This window comes from Limanda limanda, chromosome 14 (assembly GCF_963576545.1).
Source record: "Limanda limanda chromosome 14, fLimLim1.1, whole genome shotgun sequence".
Taxonomy (NCBI): Eukaryota; Metazoa; Chordata; class Actinopteri; order Pleuronectiformes; family Pleuronectidae; genus Limanda; species Limanda limanda.
In genome coordinates this window covers 3,551,422-3,575,991 of record NC_083649.1, presented here as the reverse complement: position 1 = coordinate 3,575,991, position 24,570 = coordinate 3,551,422, and the positions used below count along the sequence as shown (strand labels likewise).

The 24,570-nt window shown below is 43.1% G+C and overlaps 1 protein-coding gene across 1 annotated transcript; it reads right to left on the bottom strand.

The window, feature by feature from the left end:
- Positions 1-1,351: 1,351 nt before the first annotated feature.
- Positions 1,352-3,093, bottom strand: LOC133019825 (protein sprouty homolog 3). The gene has a single exon (XM_061086394.1). It carries the CDS (start codon positions 3,076-3,078, stop codon positions 2,182-2,184), a length of 897 nt encoding a protein of 298 aa, XP_060942377.1. The 5' UTR covers positions 3,079-3,093; the 3' UTR covers positions 1,352-2,181.
- Positions 3,094-24,570: the final 21,477 nt, after the last annotated feature.

The following is a 24,570-nucleotide window of genomic DNA, read 5'->3' as shown; positions in this document are numbered from 1 at the left end:
TCTGAGTTGCCCCAAAAGTTCCTGAATTGGTCGCGAGTCGACGGTAAATAAGTAAATATTCCCGATAATGGAAAACAGCCATAATAATATCAATCTCATGGGAACAAAGTAAAGCAGAATAAAAATAGTTATAGAGTTAATAGCCCATATTTACATATAAAAATATAGCAACGTAACTTTTAACAAATCAGGTCAGTGTGTGTCCGTGTCTGTGCTTGCGTGACTCATCCTGTCACACGTGCACACGCACAGAAAAGCCCACATGCATCCATATCCACACATACATACACACACATGCACCCGCCTGACGCTGTGTGTGCGTGTGTGTGTCCGTGTGTGTATGTGTGTGTGTGTGTGTGTGTGTTATAACAGCTTTGAAGCCTTCCTTCCTGGCAAAGTGCTAATGTTGCACTTTACCGTTCACCTGAAGTTCTGAGGAAGTTCCGTTAATGTAACGACGGTCGTCACACACACACATTCCTCATTTTGTCAAACACGCTCTCTCTCCATCGGCGTCGACTCCGTCTCTTTCCTTTCATCCGACTTCTCGTCTCTCCTCCTCCTCCTCCCAGCATCCCTCTCTCTCCCCATCTGCCAAACACCACAGCCCCGCTCCATCCGGTCTTCCCTCCCTCCCACATGCTCCATTCTTCTGCGGCCCATTAAGAGCTATCATGGAGCTAATTGCCTGTTTGATCAACTCTCGGTGGACCAGGAGCTGGAGGCTTTTAGCCCTCTGAGCGTAAGAGGAGAGACGGACGGAGCAGGAGGGGAAATGGTGGCTGTGTGGGAATAATACGCCTCGAGTCGGTCGGCTTAACTCGGAATCTCAGATCCCAGTTACCTTCTCTGTTTAATGTGTTTTAGTCAAATCTAATTGTGAGTTCCTGACCCTGAACACATCGGTGCACTGTGCATCCCCGACGGTTCAGTCGGTGTTAACGTGAATCGAGAAATTGAAACCGGTGTTTTTCCACCTTGAGTCCAGCCGAAGATGCTAATGGGCCTGAACGAGAGTGAGATGGGGAGTTTGATTTGACAATGGGAGGATAACAGGGGAGAAGATTAGGTGGGCTGGAAACGGAGGAGGAGAGAGGGATGGAGGTGGGGTGGGGGGGCGGAGGAGGGAGGCTGGCGACAGACTGACTTCAGGAGGAAACCCAACCAGACCCCGAGAGCTCCACTGAAGCGACACGGCTAAAAATACAACAAGGGAGGCTTCTTCTGCTGACAACACAACATACACACAGGCTCTACAATACACAGCTTGTTGTACAGGAGGAGGACACACACATAGACACACACACACACACACACACACGCTGCCTCGTCACAATGGATGCACCCTCCCTCCAGTTAAATAATCCCCATTCAGCTCCTTGGCTTTTGAGGAAAACATGTCCATCTACCTCACAGTGCGTTTCCTTTACAAATGAGCTTCATAGCATGGAGGTTCACACAGCTCGTACAGTGCATGGTCCCTTTTTGGTGTCAGACGGTTGTTGCAAGTGTCTTTGTTCCCACTTCGTAGCTCGGTGCTTCGCTCAGAGTCCCGGTCAGACTTTCTCTGCAGCACCACGTCGGTGTCTTCGTTCGTTGGACTTCAGCCTTTGTGGAGTCGTCGGAATGTCTCTGTCTCTAACGCTTGTTCCGATTCAAGAGGACAGAAACTGTCGGGCAAAGACCGTACACACCAGCACAGGCGTCTGTCCATCCTGACTCGTTGCCTCACTTGTCTCTGTGCGTTGTCTTTGCAAAGGGTGAGAAGGACAGAGGTGCAACATTAAATAAATAGATTTTAAGACGTTCGCACTACGCCACAGAATGCAGAGAGAGGTGATTTCTGTCTGGAAGCCCTGGTTCAGGTTGACGGGCGGTGCAGCAGAGCACGACAGCTTCCTCCTCCAGGGCGAGTTCTAGTTTTTTTTCGGCTTGAAGTCTCCAATATGAACAGGCACAGTAAAGCTTTGGTCCCTCCTGAGGTGGAGAATAAGTAAATTCAAGGTACATTAGGTGAACAACACTTCACGGTTGATTGGTTAGTTGGCTTGTCATATCTAGGTAGGTAGGTCACAATGGCATTGTCGTCACAATGTCAGCTGTGGCACTGTTGATTGGCGACAGCGTTGCTTTGGCCACGGCTGAGGAGAAGCGGATTTACCTGGTCCCCATCCAAGCCTGTCATAATGGCTTCTCCAGTGCTTTGCTGCGGAGCGAGGGGTGACCAGAGTTGGGGTTAGAGGCAGAAATCTTGCGGCACACAGTGTTGGTGTTGCTGCACCTGCAGCCGGGGCGCGTGGCCCGGTCGTGGGCACACTGGCACATGGCAAGGCACAGCCTGGCGGGGTAATAGCAGCAGAGGCAGGGAAGGCAGAGCGCCAGCAGCCCCATCGTGCCCCAGCGGGCACAGGCATGGGCTGCCGTACAGGAGCAGGGCCGGTCGGCGCAGTTGTCCTCGTCGTCCTGGGCGGAGCAGTGATAGAACAAGCCTTTAACGCAACACAAGCAAGTGACGTACTCCACAGCGCTCTCAGCAGAGCACAGGCAGCGCTGCCCACAGGCCCAGCAGGAGGGCAGGCGGCGGGGGGCGCAGCACTCTTGGCACTTGCAGCGACCGCAGCTCTCGCAGATGAACTGATGAAGGCCGAGCTCGACCTCGCCCTCCGTCAGGCCTTTACCGAAGGAAGTATCGGGTTTGAGTTCTCCTTTGGGTTGAGAACGGACCACTGAGCCTAACCCAGAGTGAGACGGCGTCAGACCTGCCAGAAGCCGCTGGTCTGACGTGGCACTGGTCCGAGAAATGGACGAGCTTATGGTACTGGAACGGCTCAGGTGGGACAGGTGAGCGTGCTGCTGCTGACTTTGGCTGCGGGGGAGGGCGGAGTGGAAGGAGTGCTGGGGGTGATGCGTGTATACTCCATGAGGGTAACGGTCTTCATGGGCATAAAAAAATCCGGTCTGGGTCGCCGGTTCCAGCGCCACGGGCCGCTCCACATAGTCATTGTTGGCCCGGATGGCACGGATCTGGTCGAGCGACAGAACCGGGACCTGCTGGAGGTCCAGCCCGTCCAGCTCCATCCTGAAGGAATGAGCAGGGTCCCTCCTGGTGAGCCTGAGCCGGGCCGGGTGGCACCGGGGCTGCAGGCGGGGGGGGCAAGGAGCTCCCAACACTCACGGCACATCAGATAAACCTGCAAACACAGAGGAGGGAAGTGTCGTCAGGGATGAGAATTCACTTAGTAAAGTTATCCAGTGTTTCCAAAGGTTTGTTGAGGGAATATAAGAATTCTCTTAAAGAGTCAGTTTGAGACAGAGGCTGAACAGAGGAGCTGCAGCATGGGAACCTTTTCAACACTTATTAGAATTATCAAACTAAATATGAAAATGATCTTATACATTCTTAGATTCTAGAGCTTCAACACAATTGACGACAACATGAAACACAGAAAAGCAGGATGTTCTCAGCACAGGAGAAATTGATCCGAGTGAACGTTTCCTTTATATTCACATGTGCCATTAATTGAATGGGTCACTGCTTTCCATTCAGCAGAAACCTACGTATTAATTTAAGCAGCACTTGATCAAACATGGATATCTGGCAGCACAGCTCCTGCACGACCATCAGCCATGTCACCGTGACAGTGAGGTTCTCCACTGCTCGAGCTAACGCTATTATTAGCCTGCCAGAGCCGGAGAGATACGACCATGAGATGCAACCTGTAATTTAGCATCTGTTGAACACAGCTGCAGCGGCCGCAGAGGAAACCCACCTGCAGACCGAGTGTGACGCCACGTGCAGTCTGAGAGGATCTGGAGAAGTTTGCAGGTTTGATTCTGAGTTTATTCATAAATCAACGGACACGTCTCTTGTGTGAAGGTGTCTTCAAATCACCTGCAAGGTTTCACAAGCCTGCTCCAGTAGATGGATCGTTTCCCATTCACAAAAGTCTGGCTTTTACTTTTTTTCAGAAAACCAGAAGATAAATATAAAGTAGGCGACACAGAGTTTTGGTTTGTGGCTTCCACCACGGCTAAAGACTGAAGCGAGTGCAGAGATGTTTTACAAGAAGTTTCTCCTGTGGCCGTGCAGCAGTATCTGCTTTTAAAAAAGTTATAAATCAACTGGTTTTCGTTGGAAAACACTTTCCACCAAGTGTTGAGCTGTTGGAGAGTATTTTGAGAACTAATACTGAAAGTTAAAACTTTGCAGACACAGCGTCTTAAAACCTGAAGGCTGAAAACAAAAGTATCTGCTGAAGAGGAAACATCTTGCAGTAAAGTGGGTGAAGTGACACACTGGTCTTTCTCACTGAATGTGGTCAAGCCAGGCTTCCTGCCTTTTGGCCAAATTCGGTTTTCTGATAAAGATGAGATTTTGAATCCAAAGACAGAGTGAATGTCTTTCCATTCACCTTGTTTCATGACTGCAACTAGATGTTTAAAAGCTCAATATAAATCTACTTCTAAGTGCAGTAAATACATGAGGACAAAACTAAATGAAATGAAAGATCCAAATCCAGTGGAAAACGCAGCTGATTTGATTCTTTGTCCAGACTTCAGCTTTGAGCCTTGAATGAAAAGACAAAACTCTGAGAAAAACAAATGATTGCTTGATGTTTGTTGTCCACTTTGGCCGGAAAACATGTTGTGTGTGTGTGTGTGCATGATAGAGACAGTGTTGGACATGCACACACACACACACACACACACACACACACATACACACACACACACTCACAAAGGAACTGCAGTCTTGCCAAGTGGCCAAGGGGGAGAGATAGCTGGCTCGCTCCTCACATGGGGCCGGTCTTCTCAGGGAGTAATGAGGCCAAATGGAAATGCATTTAAAGCAGCTCCGATCATGAGATTAGATAAAGGAGGAAAGTAAAGAAGTCTGACTTCACATCCATGTGAATCATTTCAAAAACACCGTTAATGCACCGAAAGTCTGGATTGTTTTTCCGATCTTTTTTCCTTTTTACGGTCAACATCTAAACAGAGCTTCCAGAACAGATTGATTAAACAGGAAGAATCTGACCCTCTCCTAAGTGAAGATGTGATTATTAAGGTGCTTCCTCCAAAGCTCAGTGTCTGAAACTCCCTGAGTCCAAATATCTCCCGGGTCAGCGTTCAGGGTTTTCATTTCAAATCACTGTCATGCAGCGATGGATCAGATGCATGTACATAAGAAATTAGGAGTTTAACGTGATGGATATCTTTGACGAGGATCTGTCCCTCAGTTTGTGACTTTAACTGCACATGCTGCATTTCCTTCTCTCTATTAAAGGGATAGTTCACTGAAAAATTAAAGTTCCCTCATTGTTGACTGCACCACAATGCTGATGGATGGGGGGGGATGAAGTGTTTGAACACTTCTGGAGTCTCAGGGGTAAACAGTGCTGCACCCTAACCCTTCTTCTTCCTCCATTCTGCTAGTGTGGTGTCATCCAAGCCCCGACATTCACATTCAACTCAAGCCTAAATTTCATCAGTCATAATGTTCAGCTGCAATGTGCATGGAAATTGCTGAAGATCTCCAGGACATGTGTGAAAAGTGAGTGGTGGTCCGTTGCAGGGAACAGAAGCTGAAGGACGATACACTAATCTCAACAACGTGTGTGTGCAGCCATATGTGTTGAACAAGCTGAACCAGATCATTGGGTTGTGAAGAGGACGCTCACGTTATATGTGAATGTTCATATTCACCTTAATGATGTCATGCACTGATTCCAGATAAGTTCACTCAGTTCACTCTTGTAATGTTACTGCTGATAATTGCAGGTTGTGCAAGTTATCGATCTGGATCCTTGTTTTGTTTTGGATTGAACAAATTCAGAAGAACCTGATACTTGTCATGACACGCAGTGACTCAGCAGAAAAATAAAACGGAGATGAAAACAGAAACTCTGACTCTGACGACCCCGAAGAAAGTGTCGAGCGTCCGACCAGTCCCGGATATAGACGAGCCAGTATACTGTCAAACACAAGGTGGCGCCATCACTATTATAACTTACAGAGTAATAGGTCTGTTCAAGTAGAGGCTCTGATGTAGCGTGAGTTCAATTTTAAGTCGATTGGACAATGTTACAACAACTTCATTTTTACACTGATCAGTAAATGATTATATCTTCATCTTGTTGAGATGACACTCATCTCAATAGGCCACTAAAGCCAAAATGGCGGGCTTCCTGTTTGGTTTAGCATATCTATCCAAGAGACTTTTTTGTTTTTTATGTAAAAACACATGTTCCTACCAATTTTTGTACATGTCGGCCAATCGTGGTGCCGGGGCTGCACTTTAGGGGGCGCTAGTCAGTTATTTTGCCACGCCTATTCCTTTAAAGTTACTCTCTGGAAGTGTCTCTGCAGCCCTCCCCCCCCCCCCAGCAGATAAGAAGCTCCAGGTTGGTTATAGGCGAGGATGCATTTTCAGATTAGTCCCGAGGAGAGAGGAGAAGTCCCGGTGACTAATCTCATCAGGCAGCGCGGTGGCTCGCTCTCTGCCGCCTATCAGACCATCTAATTGTTAAAAGGAAGAGGCCTGCCGTCCATTTCCATGACCTCATTTTTTACTTACTGGTCGAGCAAACTCCAGCCAGCTCCCCCCACCACCACCACCACCACCACCACCACCGACGACTGTGACACAAATACTGCAAGTCATGTCGACAAAGTTAGGACACAACGGCGACTTGGGTGGAAATACGTAGAGAGTCTGAATATCTGAAATATGTGCAAAACAAACAATTTAACTTTTCTCGTATCTACAGTTATAATAATTTGCTCCTTCTCTGTGTTTGACATGATTGGAAATTTAATCTCTTTTATCTCTGGACCTTGGTCAAGCGAATATCCCAAAACTAAAATAAAGACATGGCCTTTTTATGGTGGCTGAGATGTGATGTTCAGTTCAGGGACACGTGAAAATAACTGGAATATGGAAATCTTCTGTCAAATCTGATTATCGTACAAGTCACTGTAATCTGAAGTGTTTTTTCTCGTTGGATCAGACTCTTTCCTCAACGCTCACGATGGTATTTCAGGGGAAAGTTGACGCAGGTTTATGGCAAACACTGAACTATCATGGCCGTCAGCACAGTGAGTGTTTTATTTAGTAGATAATCCATCTGGCTCCGAGGAGAGAGGAGGGAAGACGAGAGGCAGCCGTCCTCTCTCCATCTCTCTCTCTCTCCATCTCCCTGTTCCTCCAACCGGTGAAAACAGCATCGCACTGTCGTCCCTCTGCAGGAAAAACAGGAAACGAGGGAAACTCAAGTGTCTTAATTGTTGTTTCTCTGAAGCTACGGAAGATGTGGAAACGTGAAGATGGATGTGAGAGGAAGGAACCAAAGTGAAAGAATAACAGTCGGAGGGAGCTGGTGTTTCAGGAGAGCATCAGAGGTAACCTGAGGATGGAGCTCTGTGCTGTGGGAGTATCAGTAATGAGTGCACACACACACACACACACACACACACACACACACACACACTCCTGCTCCTGCTCCATCACTCTTTTCTGCAGAAACACTCTCTATACACTCTGTGTTTGCCGCCCAATCAACGCTCAAACTGTCGCGGTTTAGCTGATATTTGGCTTTGAGTCACTTTCTCAGAAATGTGGCGTTTCTATCAAATTTTGTTTTAATCTCAGTCCCCTCGTGGATTTAAGAGTTTCCTGGTTTCCCTCTAATTTGTAGATAAACTTTGAATTATTTTAGGATGGGATCTTTGTTTGTCTTCATCCGATGTGTTTGTGGTTTGTAGTGAACATTAACATTTTCTAGATTTGTGATAGAACAGAGATGAGAAACAACTCAAGCGATGCATCAGCAGTGAAACACACCTGGAGCTACATGTGTCCTGTTCTTTTTGTTTCCTCTGCAGAGAGTTTTCTATAAAGTTTACACAAAAAAAACTTAAAGGATTTCCACAAAACTGCAGAAGAACGAGTTCTGCATCTCTTCTTTTACTTTCATCATTTGCAAACTTCTCGCCTTCAGCTTAAAATTGAGTGAAACAACTTGACCTTTGTTACATATTCTGTGCGGACACATTATCCCACATGAAATAAATCCATGGAAAATAGTCCTCAACAAATAATTCACTAGTGTGATTATGTTATATTATGTTTGTCTGGAAATGCATTACAATAACACCAACTTTAAAAGTTGTATAGTAATTTAAATCAATAGGTTAATAGTCAACTACCTTCATAAAATCAAAATCATTTAAGTAAAAAGACGATTATTGTAGATGACGATTGTGAGATATGTTTTAAATTATCTTGTCATTTCAATATTTTTTAAGATAATGTAAAAAGTCGTCAAAGAGAAGAAGAATCTGCTGGTTTGGTTAAAAACTCCCTGATCCAGAGAATCCTCTGATCTGATCTCGACTCCCTCACTTCCGCTGAGTCTCGACCGCCCGACGCTCGATGGAGTTTCATGGACGGAGCGTCGCCGCATCTCTCGCTAATGACATCATGGTTTCAGGCTATTTTAGAACCGACTGCAGTGACCCTTCGCCTCGGAATGAGGAGGGGTTGCCCTCGCCGCTCCTCTTCTTTCCTGTCTTCCTCTCCTCCTCTCGTTTCTCCCCTCATCCTCTCGTCTCCTCTCTCCTCCTCCCTTCATATCACCTTCACCACCTCCCTTCGCGCTCTCCCGTCCTTCACTCCCCCAAACTTTTCCATCCTGTCCTGTGACGTATTTCTGCTCCTTTCTCTCCACAAAGTGAAACATGTTCTTAGAGGAGAACATGAAGAAAACACTGCAGCTCATCATCAGTGGCCGTTGTAGTTTATGAATCATTCCTAAAGTTTTGGGCCAGACAAGTTACAAATTGGCTTCAGCCCTCTCCTGACCTCAGTCGGAGAAACGGCCCAGTAGCACTATTTATTTTTCTTTAGTTATATTAGTTGTAATGATTTAAGGATGTAAGGATTTACCAGGTATCGGGGTGGGACTTCCCTGTGTTGTGTTTGTTTTAAAGTTGGAATCATTCTTCTCCAACGATTCGTGAAAGCATTTCTGTGAACTCGTACAGAGACGGATGTTGCAGGTAACGATGGGTGAAGATAACAACTTCCATTTTAGATCCTGTTACGTTATATAGATCTTAGTCTCTTCTGCCATTCACACAAAGTCAAGAACAACAACAACAACCGTGGAGGATTGTTCCAAAGTCGATGAAACGAGACCAAGAACTCGTCCTTCTCAAGTTATCAAACCTAAGTTCTTACTTGGTGGAAGGTGATTTAACCATAAGAGCAACGTGCAGAATCAAATGAAAAAAAACAACTAAAACCACCAATGATTTGTATGTTGTACTTGTTTTAAAATTACAAGACACAACAACGATGTTTCTACATCTTTGACCAAATGTGCAACTTCCTATCGGCCAGAGACTGTCAGTGAGTTTATCAACAAACAATCAGTGAGTATGAAATCTCCTTTTGAATGTAAATTTGAGTTTTGCAGATTCGCCCATTGTTCAAGTGCATTAGAGTCAATGAAAATACTGGAGTAGTAGGAAGCTGCATGAGTCCATCACCTTCTAAAGCCAAGAGCAACTGAAGTAATGGATTATTAGGTGTGTCACATTAAGCTCTTTAAAAACACGGCTCATGAAATCAATGAAATCCAATCAAGTCAAAGAAAAGGAGAATGAATCAGCAGCTGCACGAGGTCGGAGCAGCTGCTCACAGTCGAGCGTGAGCCGGGCCCGTCGGGCACTAGGACCCAGGGGCCTTCCTCCTCGTGCCCTCCGGGAGCACAGCAGGATTGAATGACAATAAACTGGATGAGATACCGGATGTGCCGAATCTGACCCCAACGGAAAGACTGAAATAGACACTGCAGACCAGCAAGTCCAGGCCCGGGGGGGGGGGAGAACAGGGGGAGTGAATGAGTGAGGGATGGGGACACTGGAAAGGATTCTCAGTATGAAGGAGCCTCATGAAGGGAGAGGAAGATGGAAAACGTGCAGAAGAAGAAGGAACATTGTGATGTTTGGAAGCTTTGAATAAAAACATGGATTCTTCTGAACTTTTGCACAGATTCAACAATAAATGTTTAAAAAGAACAAACCGACTTTAAACCCTTTTAGTTTATTAGTTCTGTGAAAGTATAGCTTCACATTTTAAACTAACTTAACTGTGCAATTCATGGATAATGTCTAATCCATGTCACTGTATTCTATTTACACTTTATACATCATTTCTTTTCCTTTGAAATTGTAATATTTCTGTTTATTTCTTTCTATTTCCTTGTGTTTATTACTTTCCTGTCTTTCATCTTTGCTGCTGTAATCCATTAATAAAGTATTTCCTGACATGCTCTCTTCACCATGCTTCAGTAAATTATGACACAATTTCTGCCGGTGTTTAATTGCACATATTTAGTCAAGGTCTTAACTTTCTTCTTGTACAATATCTGCTCATGGCAACTAGAGAACATAGCACAAATCTAATGTTAAGCAATTTAAAACTCTTGATTAAGGTTAAAGAGATTAAGATTCTGGGCCTGAGATCAAAAAATGGAGATTAACTTTTTTGTTTATTTAAATATTCAGTTTTTGTGCAAGAACAATAAATCCTCAATTGTTCTTTTCCGGTGTTTCTCACCTGATCCTCGTCCGGCAGCAGCAGCAGTGATGTAAGTCCCTGAAACCTGAGATCGACATGATTTTCCTTCTCACTTGTTCGTCAGGTGTCATTTGTCCAAGGTTCATTTTGTTTTAACATTCAGCTTTTTGTGATTCCGCTGCTTTGGTTTTGTTCATATTTAATAGAATATTGATTCTTCCTGTGAAGTAGTTGGTTGATTCTGTGCGGATGTTCCCGTTGGTCCCTTTAGGATTTAAACATTTAAATTGGGATTTTAAGATCATCATCGTCCAGAAGAGAGTTCAAATGTCAGTATGTGACAAATCTGTTTGTCAAGAACGAGAAACATAAACATGCCGTCTGGAAGCATTCCATTCTGAAACCAAAATGGGTGGAGCTACAGTCAGGACCCGCCAATCAAACACTTCCTCAACCATAGACTTTAGTGATCACTAGATTAATCGTATCAGAAAGTGGAGAACGCAGAATACGTCTGTTTTCGTTTCTGTATTTAACGTTAAGTGCAAATGAGCCTTCAGCCTTTATCACTTCTTATAAAAGCACCTTTTAAATCATAACCCAGAGATTATTGTTATTTATGAACCTCAGATTTTTTATTGCCCAACAGTCTAAAACCCAAAGATTCTCAATTCACATTCCTCTTGAACATAACGATAAATGACAAATAACTAGGATCAAACTATTCAATCAATAATCAATGCAGTGCAAGATGAGACACCTAGTGGCCTTTGGAGGAACTACAGTGACAACTCTGCCTTTTTTTTGTCAAGTAATGCTTGCGACTCCTTTTCGAGAATTTCTTCTGATTTAGGTTTTGAATGAGTTGCGACAGGTGGCGCTATCGACTCTGGAGTTTTGTCCTTTCAGCTTCACTGGATGTTCCTGCACATCCTGCTAATTATTGACCTTTTTAATGTTTCTACTTTCGCTCTCTCGAGTGGAAAAGACCAACAAGATCTTACTGTAGCTTTTTTTTAGCTGTAAATACTGAACCATAAATAAACATATAAAGAAAACCCTCTGTTCTGTTTCATATAGATTCAGCTGGAAGTTTCTTATTCTCTTACTGTGAGTCTTTCCTCTCACGTTCCACAACTTTGTGGTTCTTTAGTGCATTAGTCAAAGCATTAGCTCCCGTCTCTCCACCTCCATTCATCCCCTCCCTCTCTCCATCCCTCCGTCATCCGTTCATCTTTCCGCCTCAGTCCTCCACACATGTCGTCCCCTCCCTTCCGTCCGTCCGTCCCTCCCCGGTTGGCCCCTCCCCCTGACGCCACCGCTCCTCACGTCCCATTCACTTTCTTCCTCCCTCCCGTCAGTCCGGCCCATCATTTGCTCATCCGCCCGCCCCGCCCCCCCCAGTCCCACCCGGGTGGAGATGGGTATTGACATTCTGCATCCGACCTTGAGGACGATCAATCCCAACCCCACATGTCCCCATCGCAGCTACACACATGTACACACACACACACACACACACACACACAGACATTAACACACATCCCAACAGTGACTCATTACTCTCCTTCTCTCTCCTCAATGATTCATTCAGGTTAAAGTCGTGTAACTCTTGCTGCAAATAGCTGAAAATCACAAAGTGCATGTTTGTGTGCAGACGATCAAACCGTCAACTCGACTAATTCACCTTCACTTCTGATAAAACAGTTATCGGATCAGTCCGTCCACCAACACGTCTGCAGACACACGTCCAACACTTCATCCGTCCACAGGCTCAAACACACAACCAGATATTGGTAAAAACCCTCAGGAAGAATCCCTCAACTGTGTGAAGTGTATCCACCAAGTTAAAAAAGGTAAAACATGTGGTGAAGATCCTCGTTCCTCCACCCGGCTCTCATGACAAGAGGTGGAAAACCGGGACAAGACGGGAATGTATCTTATATTTCATGCATTTAAATCCCAAGATATTTAGAAATCTCTTTCCACATTTAATGCATCATATGCACAGGATTCATGAGGTCAACCGGGAATTGAATTCCAGTTTCCAACAGGGATCTTTGCACAGTTGTGTTCTTTTGATTCCACGTCTTTATGAGAAATTCTGTGTTTTAGAAACCAACTCAAAGTTTATAGTAACATTTCGGCCAAAAAGTCTCTAAAAGTAGATCCAATAAGACTAATTTTACAAAGTTAAGATATTCACTCGTACAACTGCATCAGGATTATGTTGTATTTCTGTATTTCCTGCAGCTTTACTGTATTTCCGTATATAAAACCTTTTTGCAGAGGTTTAAATAATTTCTAATTTCATCCGATGGAACTTTTTCACTTCAAGGTCGAACAAATCATCAATAGTTCCTCAGCAGATCGGATGGCGACAGGATGAATTGATGCTTACCTCTGACTGGTGGGAGATCCATGCTGCGGCGGCTGGTCGGGATGTCCTTGGTGTGTGTTTGTGTGTCTGTGTGCGTAGAATATTCCTATAAAATACCTTTAATGTCCGTTTAACAACTTATAACACTTTGATGAATGTGCCTTGTCCTTGTTGTACTTCTGTGAGTTTTCCAATCTTGCTTTTAGATCTTACTTTGTGATAATGCAGTTTATTCTGCTGAAATACTGGATATTTAATCAGATTACAGGAGCAATGTGCTGCTGAGGGCGTGTGAGTGTAAGGACGGATCAGGCAGGGAGGATGCTCTCTCTCAGCTCGACGCACCCTCCTCCTCCTCCTCCTCTTCTTCCTCCTCCTCTTCCCGGAGATCTTCCAGGAGCGCTCCGGTCCCAGTGCGTCCTCCTGAGGTCAAAAGAAAAAAGAAAAGAAAAACTGAACAGTCCTCTTTAGAGACGCTGCATGGAAAGGCTCCACGCTCTCTGTCCGAGCTGTGGAACCATTCAGGCTGGAGACTGATGCGTCTGGTTTAGATCCTTCTGGCGTTTGGAGAATATCTTCTGGAAATGTCCTCGGCTGCAGGGGAGGGACGTGGAATTATCTTCACCCAGCAGAAGAAGCCAGGGATGTAACAAAGACAGGATGATGAAGAGGAGATCTGCAGCCGGAGGTTAAAGTTCCTCAGTCGCAGATTTAATGCAGAACTTTGTAAAAGATCTTTTTTCTTTCTCCTCTCGTCCTGTTGTAGTTTCCTCTCCTCTCCCCGAGAGATGAATGACTGAGAGCTGGATGCACTCTCTCTCTCTCTCCCTGACACACACACACACACACACACACACACACCACTCACCCCTCCTCCTCTCTTCCTCTCTCTCTCTCTGTCTCACTCCTCTCTCATCCCTCCCTCTCCCATCATTCAGTTCTGCTTTATGAACATGACGGAGCAGCAGCTTCCTTGTCGATCGTATCAGGCAACGTTAAATTAAAAAGTGATTTATATAAATTGTTTTAATTTATTTTTAATTTATAAACGTTTCACCACACAAAACACAAACCAGCACAAGAGCAGGAAATCCAGTTCTAGCGAAGTGGAAATGTCCTTTATATAAATGAAAGTAAATTTAGAAATAATAACAGTTTTATTGTTTTACTAGTGTCAATTAATCTGATTTAATCTGATTTAATCTGAAGTACAGTTTTAATTTTTGTTTGTGCAGAGACTTCACATAAAGATGGACGATGCATCTCCTCTTCCTCTCGTTCTACCAAAACAGAAGCTAAAATATCTTGGATCTAGTTGCTGCCATCATCTCGTCAATCATCATCTTTTTATTATCATCAAATAACTGATTCAAAACTAAATTGATCAGAAACATGAACATCAGGCTGAAAGGAACGACATGAAATGACAGAAACCACCTTTTTTGTATTTGATTATATATTTTAGGTGTAGTTTGAGTTTTTAGTTTGGTCTGTGTCCCGTCCGTTAACATGGAGAAGACATAGATTTTGACCTATACCGTAGCCAGCCACAAGGGGGCGATCCACATGTGTTGGCTTCACTTTCGTCCATCTTTATGAGGTGAAATTAGGTTTGGTAGAAGTTTGTCTCCTCAGCATCGAGGGGTTGTAGGTGATGATAAACTTTCAACAGTGACTCTTTGTATCATGAGTACAAAAATACACTAGAATAAATAAATCAACGTATTAGTATTATTAGCATTACTTTTCTGCTGCTTCTGCAAACACGACCTGTGAACAGATAATGTTCTGACACAGTTTTTTGAGTCTTATGGCTCAAATATTCACGATACAAAGATTTGTGTAGAGTTTAGAAACATGATTCTGATTCATCCTGAACAAAACCTGATTTTACCAAGTAACCAACAGTGGTGTCATCAGTTCACTTGATGAGCAGTTTCTTTATATTTTAATGTGAAGAGTTCCATATCATCAGATTTATAGTTATAACATATGAAACGGTAAAAGATTTGTGACTCGTCAGTGTGAGTTTGAACCTTGTACAGTATTTGCACTGAGCTCTTGTACTGTAGACACAAGGGGGGGGGGGGGGTGGACTTTCATTCATCCTTTCATTGGTTCCATAAGGACGAGTGACATCACTAACATATTGCTGCACGACTGTAATATGAGCCTCCTTCCTTTGTCTCTGTGTGTGTGTGTGTGTGTGTGTGTGTGTGTGTGTGTGTGTGAGGATGCTCATGCGTGTGTGTGTCTGCGTGTGTGTGTGTGTGTATGTGTGAGGATGCTCATGCGTGTGTGTGTGTTTGTGCACGTGTGCTCTCGTCTCTTTTGGTCTGTGCTCTTACTCAGCAACTTGCAGCTACAGCGAGACACTGGTTTAGGTGCACAAACGTGCGCACACACACACACACACACACACACACACACACACACACACACACACACACACACACACACATTAAGGTGAGCGGATGGTCCCTAATGGTGCTGGAGTTTCCTGTTGAGGGAAAGAACGGAGATGAAACAAACTGCTGATAGAGAAACACACTGATGGAGAAACACACAAAGAAACACACTGATAGAGAAACACACAAAGAGACACACTGATGGAGAAACACACTGATAGAGAAACAGACAAAGAAACACACAACTCGCTCCTCACCGTCTGTTTCAATGAATTGAGATGCTGAGTTATGTTTTCATGTCATATTTAATCCTTTAGTTTATATAATTAAGCTAGAATAAGCAAATGGAGGTGTGTGTGTGTGTGTGTGTGTGTGTGTGTGTGTGTGTGTGTGTGTGTGTGTGAGAGAGATGGAGCGATGTTCTGGGTCAGGCAGGGATCAATGTCAAATGGCCTGGTTAACGGCATACAGCTGACAAAGTCATTCATTTCTGCCGGCGCTCTGAACACACTCTTCCTGTGTGTGTGTGTGGGTGTGGGAGTGTGTGTGTGTGTGTGTGTGTGTGTGTGGGTGTGTGTGTGTGGGTGTGTGTGTGCGCCTCTATGATCCGGTTGTGTGTCATTGTGCTGCAGTAACAACGCCTCAGAGATGGGCCGGGTGGGCGACCCACCCATGAAGCACATGGGTGTCAACTTACACAACACATTACAGAGTGTCTCTCACGTGAGCAACACTGCACACGCACACACACACACACACACAGACACACACTTGCTCTTGACTGAATGCTTTTATCTGAAGTGCTTGGCTGGACAGGCAGACAGGAAGCGAGAGGAGATTTCTCCTGACATGATTCGCCCTGAGGTTAGTTTTAAAACTGCGCTGACGACAGATTTAATGAATCGATGTCACACGACCGACGACTGCAGAGAAACTTCTGCTGGTTTCAGATCCACGGCTTTTTAAAGGTGTGAAATGGTGAAAGTGCTGAACTGTCATCGCCGGGGTTCCATTCGGTTTGTGGGGCGATGTTGTGATGTTGTGATATTGTGATGTTTAACCACCGACCACCTCCGACCTGGGCAGAGCTGGAGAGAGACCAGCACCCTGGTGATATCATGTTATTGTTTCACTGCAGATGTTCTGTGAGAAATGATGAAGACGATGTGCGACAGAGAAAGATGATGGATGGACAGGAAGTTAGGGATAAAATCTACACACTTCCATGTGTACTTAACATCAGATGTCGTGCATGAATACTGACAAAATAAATGCAGAGTACGGACAGAAAGCTCTGTTTCCGTATATCATATCCAGTGTTGCCACAGTTACTTTGAAAAAGTAACTTAGTTACTTTACAGATTAATTGATTTTAAAAGTAACTTAGTTGCTTTACAGATTACTTGATTTTAAAAGGAACTAAGTTAGATTACAAGTTACTTTTTTAGTTAAATTCAGCAGCTGCCGATAACACCCCCGTCGCCTCAACATAAAAATGACAACCGGTTTTGCCAACACTCACTTTATTAGAAGTGCATTTTTAACAGTAATGTTCACAACAACAACGTATAATGTATCTCCTGACATTTTAAGTTGAACTTAAAAACTATTTCCTGAAAAAATACATGTTTTTATAAAAATAAAATAAAGACAGTCTGTCTTGACCTGACATATTTAACTGTTAACACTGAAATGGAAAAACTTACTATTTATGATCTACATTGTTTATAAGTGTAACTATTGAATTCTTTTCAACATGTTTTATGAACATTGTACCTGTTGTTCACAGCATAAGAGAAGCAAGGAGTGGTTTTACAAAAAGCTGTTCTGTGAGGCAGCCTGGCATTGACAAGTAGGGATCTTGTTTATTATGGCACGAAACGAGGGCGATTCAACTTAATTGTCGCATAGGCTACATGACCTCACTCCCAGAGACGCAAGAAGAAAATCCAATATATTGTAACGTACTGGGTTTATGTTTATGTTTGGATTTGACGTATGTTCAGTAAAACACTGTGTTGAAGGAGCGTTCCGATATCCTGAGGGTCAGTGAAGGGGTCGGGGTGGGACATGTGACTGTTTGGACCAATAGGATGGGGTTGTTGGGAATGTCAGGCCCTCATTGGCTGGTTGTGTTGGGGATCGGGGAGGCAATGAGGAAGTGAAGGGTTGTTGATGTGTGCGAGTGACGGAGTGCGAGTGACGGTGCGAATGACGGAAGATGATAATAAAAGTAACAAATAGTAGACAAAATATTAACGCACAGTGACTTGGAGGAGTAACTTAAATCTGATTACTGGTTTGGAAATAGTAACGCGTTAGATTACTCGTTACTGAAAAAAGGGGTCAGATTAGAGTAGCGCGTTATTGGCATCACTGATCATATCTAACGTTGAGCATGAAGCAATGAAAGTTTTTCCAGACTGAAACTCAGAGGATGAATATAATTATATATATTCATGCATCACCAGTAGGTCAGACTTTTCTTTCCTGTGGAGAATATCTTCTATATAATTTAGCCAGAAAAGGTCAATAGTAATAACTTCAGAGTTCCATAATGTCAGTGAGATCTTCAAATGTACATGGAATCAACCAGTTGATTGTAAAACATGACACAAGATTCAGAAAATGATTTTAAAAGTGATCTTGCAGTTTGCAGCATTCTGCAGAAATATCACAACATCATCTGCAAAGAGACGTTTACAGTGTTTTACTTTATGAAATGGTCATAACTCTAATTTCTAGTTTTCCATTACACACTAAGATACTGAGCTGCCTCCTCGGGTCCATGGTGTTTGTAACAATGTTTAGAAAAGTGTTGTATAAATAAAGTTTCCCTTTTATATTATTATCAATGTTTTCACCCAAAATCAGAATTTCCTTGTGTTTTCACAAGTGCTATAATCAACACGCTTCTATGACTGTTGTTTTTAATTTAATAATCCATCACTGAGAAAATTATTTCCTCTGGTCAAATGGGTGAGATGGACTTTTACTGGTTTGATTCCTTTTTTTACTTAATGGATTTTAAATGCCACAGAAACAAAACAATCAATAATTAAAGTGTCACCGTATCGATTCAAAAGAAAAAGGACAAATCAATGCTTGATATTGAAGAAAAGTTAACATTATATATATTTTACTTGCTTTATTTGTCTTTTCACATGGATGTAACCGGCCAAATTATTAATCTATCACTGATGTGACTCTTTTCACCACAGCTCAGGTCGTGCTGGTTCGCACACACACATACACACACACACACACACATACACACACACACACACAAACACGGTCTAATTGTTGCTGATATTTAGGTGTAGAGCCACTGATCCATTAACCGACCAGGCCCGGTTTGATTGGCTCCGGACGAACCCCTGAAATAGCCGGATTGGCTGTCGGCCAAGGAACCATTTCCTGTGTCTGACAGGAGCTGCAGCCACTGGGGCTCAAATGCATTTCCTGACTGTGTATAAAACTTTTATTAATGACCAGGAGTGCATCAGTGGATGTGCCCGCTCGCCCGCACTCACCCACCCACTCGTTCACTCTCTCATCCAGAGAGAGAGAGAGAGAGAAAGGGATGATGGAAGTAAAAATGAGTTGCAAAGAGACATGATGTGAGAAGAGGAGGAGAGTGTGTGTGAGAGAGAGAGAGAGAGAGAGCGAGAGAGAGAGAGAGAGAGAGAGAGAGAGAGAGAGAGAGAGAGAGAGAGAGAGAGAGAGACTGATGGATGGATCAGGAGATGAGGAGATAGAATTAAGTGAGACAAACCAGAGACGAGAGAGAGAGAGAGAGAGAGAGAGGTTTTTCTCTCTAAGCTCACAAGCTCCAGTATCTCTTACAGTGTAACTCCATTACACACCTACAGGACGCAGGTCGCTCAGTTCACCTCCACTTCCTCGTTGTTCAAACATCCGACGACTAATCCTTTCTTTTCTTATAGAAGCTGCAGCAAAACTCTTCCCTGACCTGAGCTCCATTCAGGTGAAACCAAATCGTCTCAGTACTTTTAACCTGTGTGGATCCTCATTAGAGAACGTGAGCAGAAAACCTTCCTCTGTGTTGTGCAGGTGTGAGATTCAGAATCTGGTGCCATAGGTCATGTCTGAAATCGTCTTATGTCATTTGTAGTTATTAATAAAATGTCTCAGGGACTTTCAGATGGACTGCTTTTAAATTTGACACGTACGTCTATGTCAAGACATTGAATTACAATTACAAATCATTTCTCTTTTTTTATGGCCACCTTCAGGTCAAAACTTGTCCAATACTTTGGTTTATGACCAATATTTGGCCCTGTTTGATTGATTGATTATTTATTTAAGCCTCGGAAAACACATTGAGGAATAAGACCCTCATTTACAATGGTGCCGAGGGTACAATGAAGAGTTAATACAAATACATACAGAAAAAATAAATAAACAAGAATGAAATAAATATGCATATATATATATATATATATATTTGCTTGTTATGCTATTAATAAACATATTCATACACAGAACAAGCTTATTTTCTTCCCTAGTTGACCTCAAGATATAAATGTCATGGAGCTTAATAAAGTAATAATAGGTCAAACGAGTACTTTTACTTATTTTAGTCCAGAGACCGAAGCTAAATGGTACAAAAACTTTTTGAGATTAAATGTACCTGTGAGTAATATCAGTTATTAAAACCAATCAGGCTCATTACTCTGCAGGTCAACAAGTGACTCTGCTCCTCTGATGTTTTCTAATCATCACACTTAGAACTGATCTTTATAAAAAAAGCTGCGGAATTCATATTTAAGCTCCAAAATATACAGGGCGTCACTTCTTCTGTAACAATGAAGTTAAAACACTGTGTTGTGTCTTATGGCTCGAGAAGAGTCAAACATGGAAATGCTTCAGTTTGGATGAATGAGCAAAGTATGAGTTCCTCTTCCTTCAGCCGACTGTGACCTAATCGTGGCCTTAAGGAAAAAGTTTGGACGTGTTCACCATGAACGATACTGTCCACGAAGAACAAGAGGTTGGAGCAGCTGAGACAAACTGTACGTGGTCCTTCATCAGCCCATAAAACGTGAATGGAGAGTTTCAGATGCACGCGGAGGAACCGAAATCACATCAGACGGATGAAAGATGAGAGCTGTCAACACTTTCCTGGCAGGATGGAGAGACAGAGGAAGAGATGAGGGAGGAAGAGAGAGAGGGAGGAAGAGAGAGAGAGGGAGGAGGGAGCGTTCTGAGTCAGAGCCGGAGATGACTGGTGGAAAAGTGAACACATCCCGACTGATGAGATGGAACCTGGAGTCGCTCTGTGTCTCACCTGCAGCACATTAATTCAATAAGTGATATTTCACATTTTAAATACAGTTTTTTTCCCAGATCATACTGTTGATTGTTGCAGTTTCCATTGAGATGTAAAGTCTATTGTCACGGTGGATACTGGTGCTGCTGGTGTGGAGCTGCCTCCGTGGTTTCATGGTGGATTCTCATTAATACTTGTGGTGTTTGCTTGAGTGGTGGAAAACGTCTTTCAGCTGTGGTGAGCGGCCTGTGGGGGGGCGGGGCTTCGATGAAACTCTACAGCCACACCACAACCTTTTCATTTGAGAAACAGTGTTTTCAAACTCTCCGTTCTCCTTGTTCCCACATCTAAGAAATTAAACCTTAAATACAGTAATATAAAATGTTAATATCTTACTGCAACTACTTAATATAAAAATGATAAAGATTCTAAGATTCCAGAGCTTTCTTTAATCTCACCTGCCCATTTTAAAGTCATCTTTATCATTTTGTATTCATATTGTTTTGGTTCATTGTGCAGATAATAACAAAATAAGTACATCAAAGTTAAATTATAATTGTGTCACGACTCAGTTCTTTGTTAAGAGGTTTGGAAACCAGCTGCAGCTCCGGCTGGATTTGCATCGGTGTGAACTGCAGATTTTTTGGCTCAACAACTGCCTCTGCATGTGCCCCAGTGTGGATGTGACACACACTCACACACACACACACACACACACACACACACACACACACTCGCTTCCCGACCCCACAGCCAGGCAGGGGGCCTCAGTGGGTCACTGACCCCAGGCAGGGGGCCTGGTTACTGGGAGAGCGGGGTCGATAGGCCTGGCTGTGGGGGGGGAGAGGGTCAAAATGGATGACAAAAATGTGGTTTTCATTTGACTGATTGTTGTATTTAATCTATTTACTTAATTGCATACATTCATATACTTTTATATTTGAATATTTCTGCATTAGTATACTGTTCTCTTTATATTTTCAGAATATCTGAGAGCATCACAAGTTGTGTTGAAAGCTGCAGCTGCACAATAAATATAAAGAATCTTTAATCTTTAATGAATTATACATTAACTTTAATTTTAAGCATCTACATGTACTGAGAAAACCACTTGATAATACATTGGATATAAAATCCTTTTGTATTTATTATTTTATGCTTTCAGGTCATTGAGTATAGCTTCAATGCAAATAAATAAATATATATATATTTATATCAACAGTCTGAAATAATAAGGATCAGCTGTTTCTTAACCATAGAAATGTTGAACCATCTTTTTTCTGTGTCGCCACCTTCTCATGATGATTCCCCCTGTTTTTCTTTACCAATATTAATATCATACCTCCATTCATGCCAATAAAGTGTATTGATCTGATTAGAGGGGGAGTGGGAGGCTGACTGCCGGGTGTAATGGGCGAGCCATTGATTATGGCTGATAACTCCGGCTCTTTGATGTGGATAATGCAGTCTCTGTCTTCCTGCCTCTACACTCTGAAACCCCGGGCCTCAGAGGAGATTGGGTTTACACAGAGAGAGAGAGAGAGAGAGAGAGAGTTAGAGAGAGAGAGAGAGAGAGAGAGAGAGAGAGCGAGAGAGAGAGCGAGAGAGAGAGAGAGAGAGGGAGGGAGAGAGGGAGGGAGGGAGAGAGAGAGAGAGAGAGAGAGCATCTCACCATATACAGCCTCTGTCACAGTTAACCTCATGCACCTTAAAATGTGACGGATGTACACAGAGTATTTCTGATAGTATTTTGTATATAAGATCCAGAGTGTAGTATTTAAGGGATAAAATATAATATCCATAATTATGTTTTCATTAGTGTCGGATCACCTGACCCTAGGTACTCTGTACTTTCTGTGATACTCTGTGATGCTCTGTACTTTCTGTTATACTGTGTACTTCCTGTGATACTATGTGATGCTCTGTACTTCATGTGATACTCTATACTCTCTGTGATGCTCTGTGTTACTCATTACTCCCTTTGATACTTTGTGATACTCTGTACTTCATGTGATGCTCTGTACTTCATGTGATGCTCTGTATTTCCTGTGATACTCTGTAAATCATGTGATGCTCTGTACTTCATGTTGTACTCAGTACTTTATGTGATGCTCTGTACTTCATGTGATGCTCTGTACTTTCTGTGATACTCTGTACTTCATGTGATGCTCTGTACTTTCTGTGATACTCTGTACTTCATGTGATGCTCTGTACTTTCTGTGATGCTCTGTACTTCATGTTTTACTCAGTACTTCATGTGATGCTCTGTACTTCATGTGATGCTCTGTACTTCATGTGATGCTCTGTACTTTCTGTAATGCTATGTGTTACTCAGTACTTCATGTGATGCTCTGTACTTTCTGTAATGCTATGTGTTACTCAGTACTTCATGTGATGCTCTGTAGTTCCTGTGATACTCTGTACTTCATGTGATACTTTGTGTTGCTCTGTACTTTCTGTGATGCTCTGTACTTCATGTGATGCTCTGTACTCCCTGTGATGCTCTGTACTTCATGTGATGCTCTGTACTTCATGTGATGCTCTGTACTTCATGTGATGCTCTGTACTTCATGTTTTACTCAGTAGTTCCTGTGATACTCTGTACTTCATGTGATGCTCTGTGATGCTCTGTACTTCATGTGTTACTCTGTACTTCATGTGATGCTCTGTACTTCATGTGATACTCTGTACTTCATGTGATACTCTGTACTTCATGTGATGCTCTGTACTTCATGTGTTACTCTGTAATTCATGTGATGCTCTGTACTTCATGTGATGCTATGTACTTCATGTGATGCTCTGTACTTCATGTGATACTCTGTACTTCATGTGATGCTCTGTGTTACTCTGTACTTCATGTGTTACTCAGTACTTCATGTGATGCTCTGTAGTTCCTGTGATGCTATGTGTTACTCAGTACTTCATGTGATGCTCTGTAGTTCCTGTGATACTCTGTACTTCATGTGATACTTTGTGTTGCTCTGTACTTTCTGTGATGCTCTGTACTTCATGTGATGCTCTGTACTCCCTGTGATGCTCTGTACTTCATGTGATGCTCTGTACTTCATGTGATGCTCTGTACTTCATGTGATGCTCTGTACTTCATGTTTTACTCAGTAGTTCCTGTGATACTCTGTACTTCATGTGATGCTCTGTGATGCTCTGTACTTCATGTGTTACTCTGTACTTCATGTGATGCTCTGTACTTCATGTGATACTCTGTACTTCATGTGATACTCTGTACTTCATGTGATGCTCTGTACTTCATGTGTTACTCTGTAATTCATGTGATGCTCTGTACTTCATGTGATGCTATGTACTTCATGTGATGCTCTGTACTTCATGTGATACTCTGTACTTCATGTGATGCTCTGTGTTACTCTGTACTTCATGTGTTACTCAGTACTTCATGTGATGCTCTGTAGTTCCTGTGATACTCTGTACTTCCTGTGTTACTCTGTACTTCATGTGATGCTCTGTACTTCATGTGATGCTGTGTACTTCCTGTGTTACTCTGTACTTCATGTGATGCTCTGTACTTTCTGTGATACTCTGTACTTCATGTGATGCTCTGTACTTCCTGTGCGACCATGTGTGCAGTGAGCAGTAGATGAAGTGAACATGGTTAATGAGCAGCCCAGCGAGCCAAGCCCTACAGAGCTGAGATGACCTCATTCTGTGTCTCTGCTCCATCAGCTCCACTCATTGACCCCGAGCAGGGAGCGAGACAGAGAACTCTGGCTCCCTCTGCTGGACACGTATACAACTACAACCTCACCCTGGAACTGAGGACAAGTGCCAGAGTGTCTTTTACTCTGAGAAACTCCTGCAGTCCTATACAGTCTATGCAGCCGACATGTAAAGGACAGGAGATCAAAAGCAGTCGTTTCTTTTTGAAAAATGT

Excerpts from the sequence above, each read along its gene's own strand:
- LOC133019825 (XM_061086394.1), bottom strand. The coding sequence starts at position 3,078 with ATGGAGCTGGACGGGCTGGACCTCCAGCAGGTCCCGGTTCTGTCGCTC.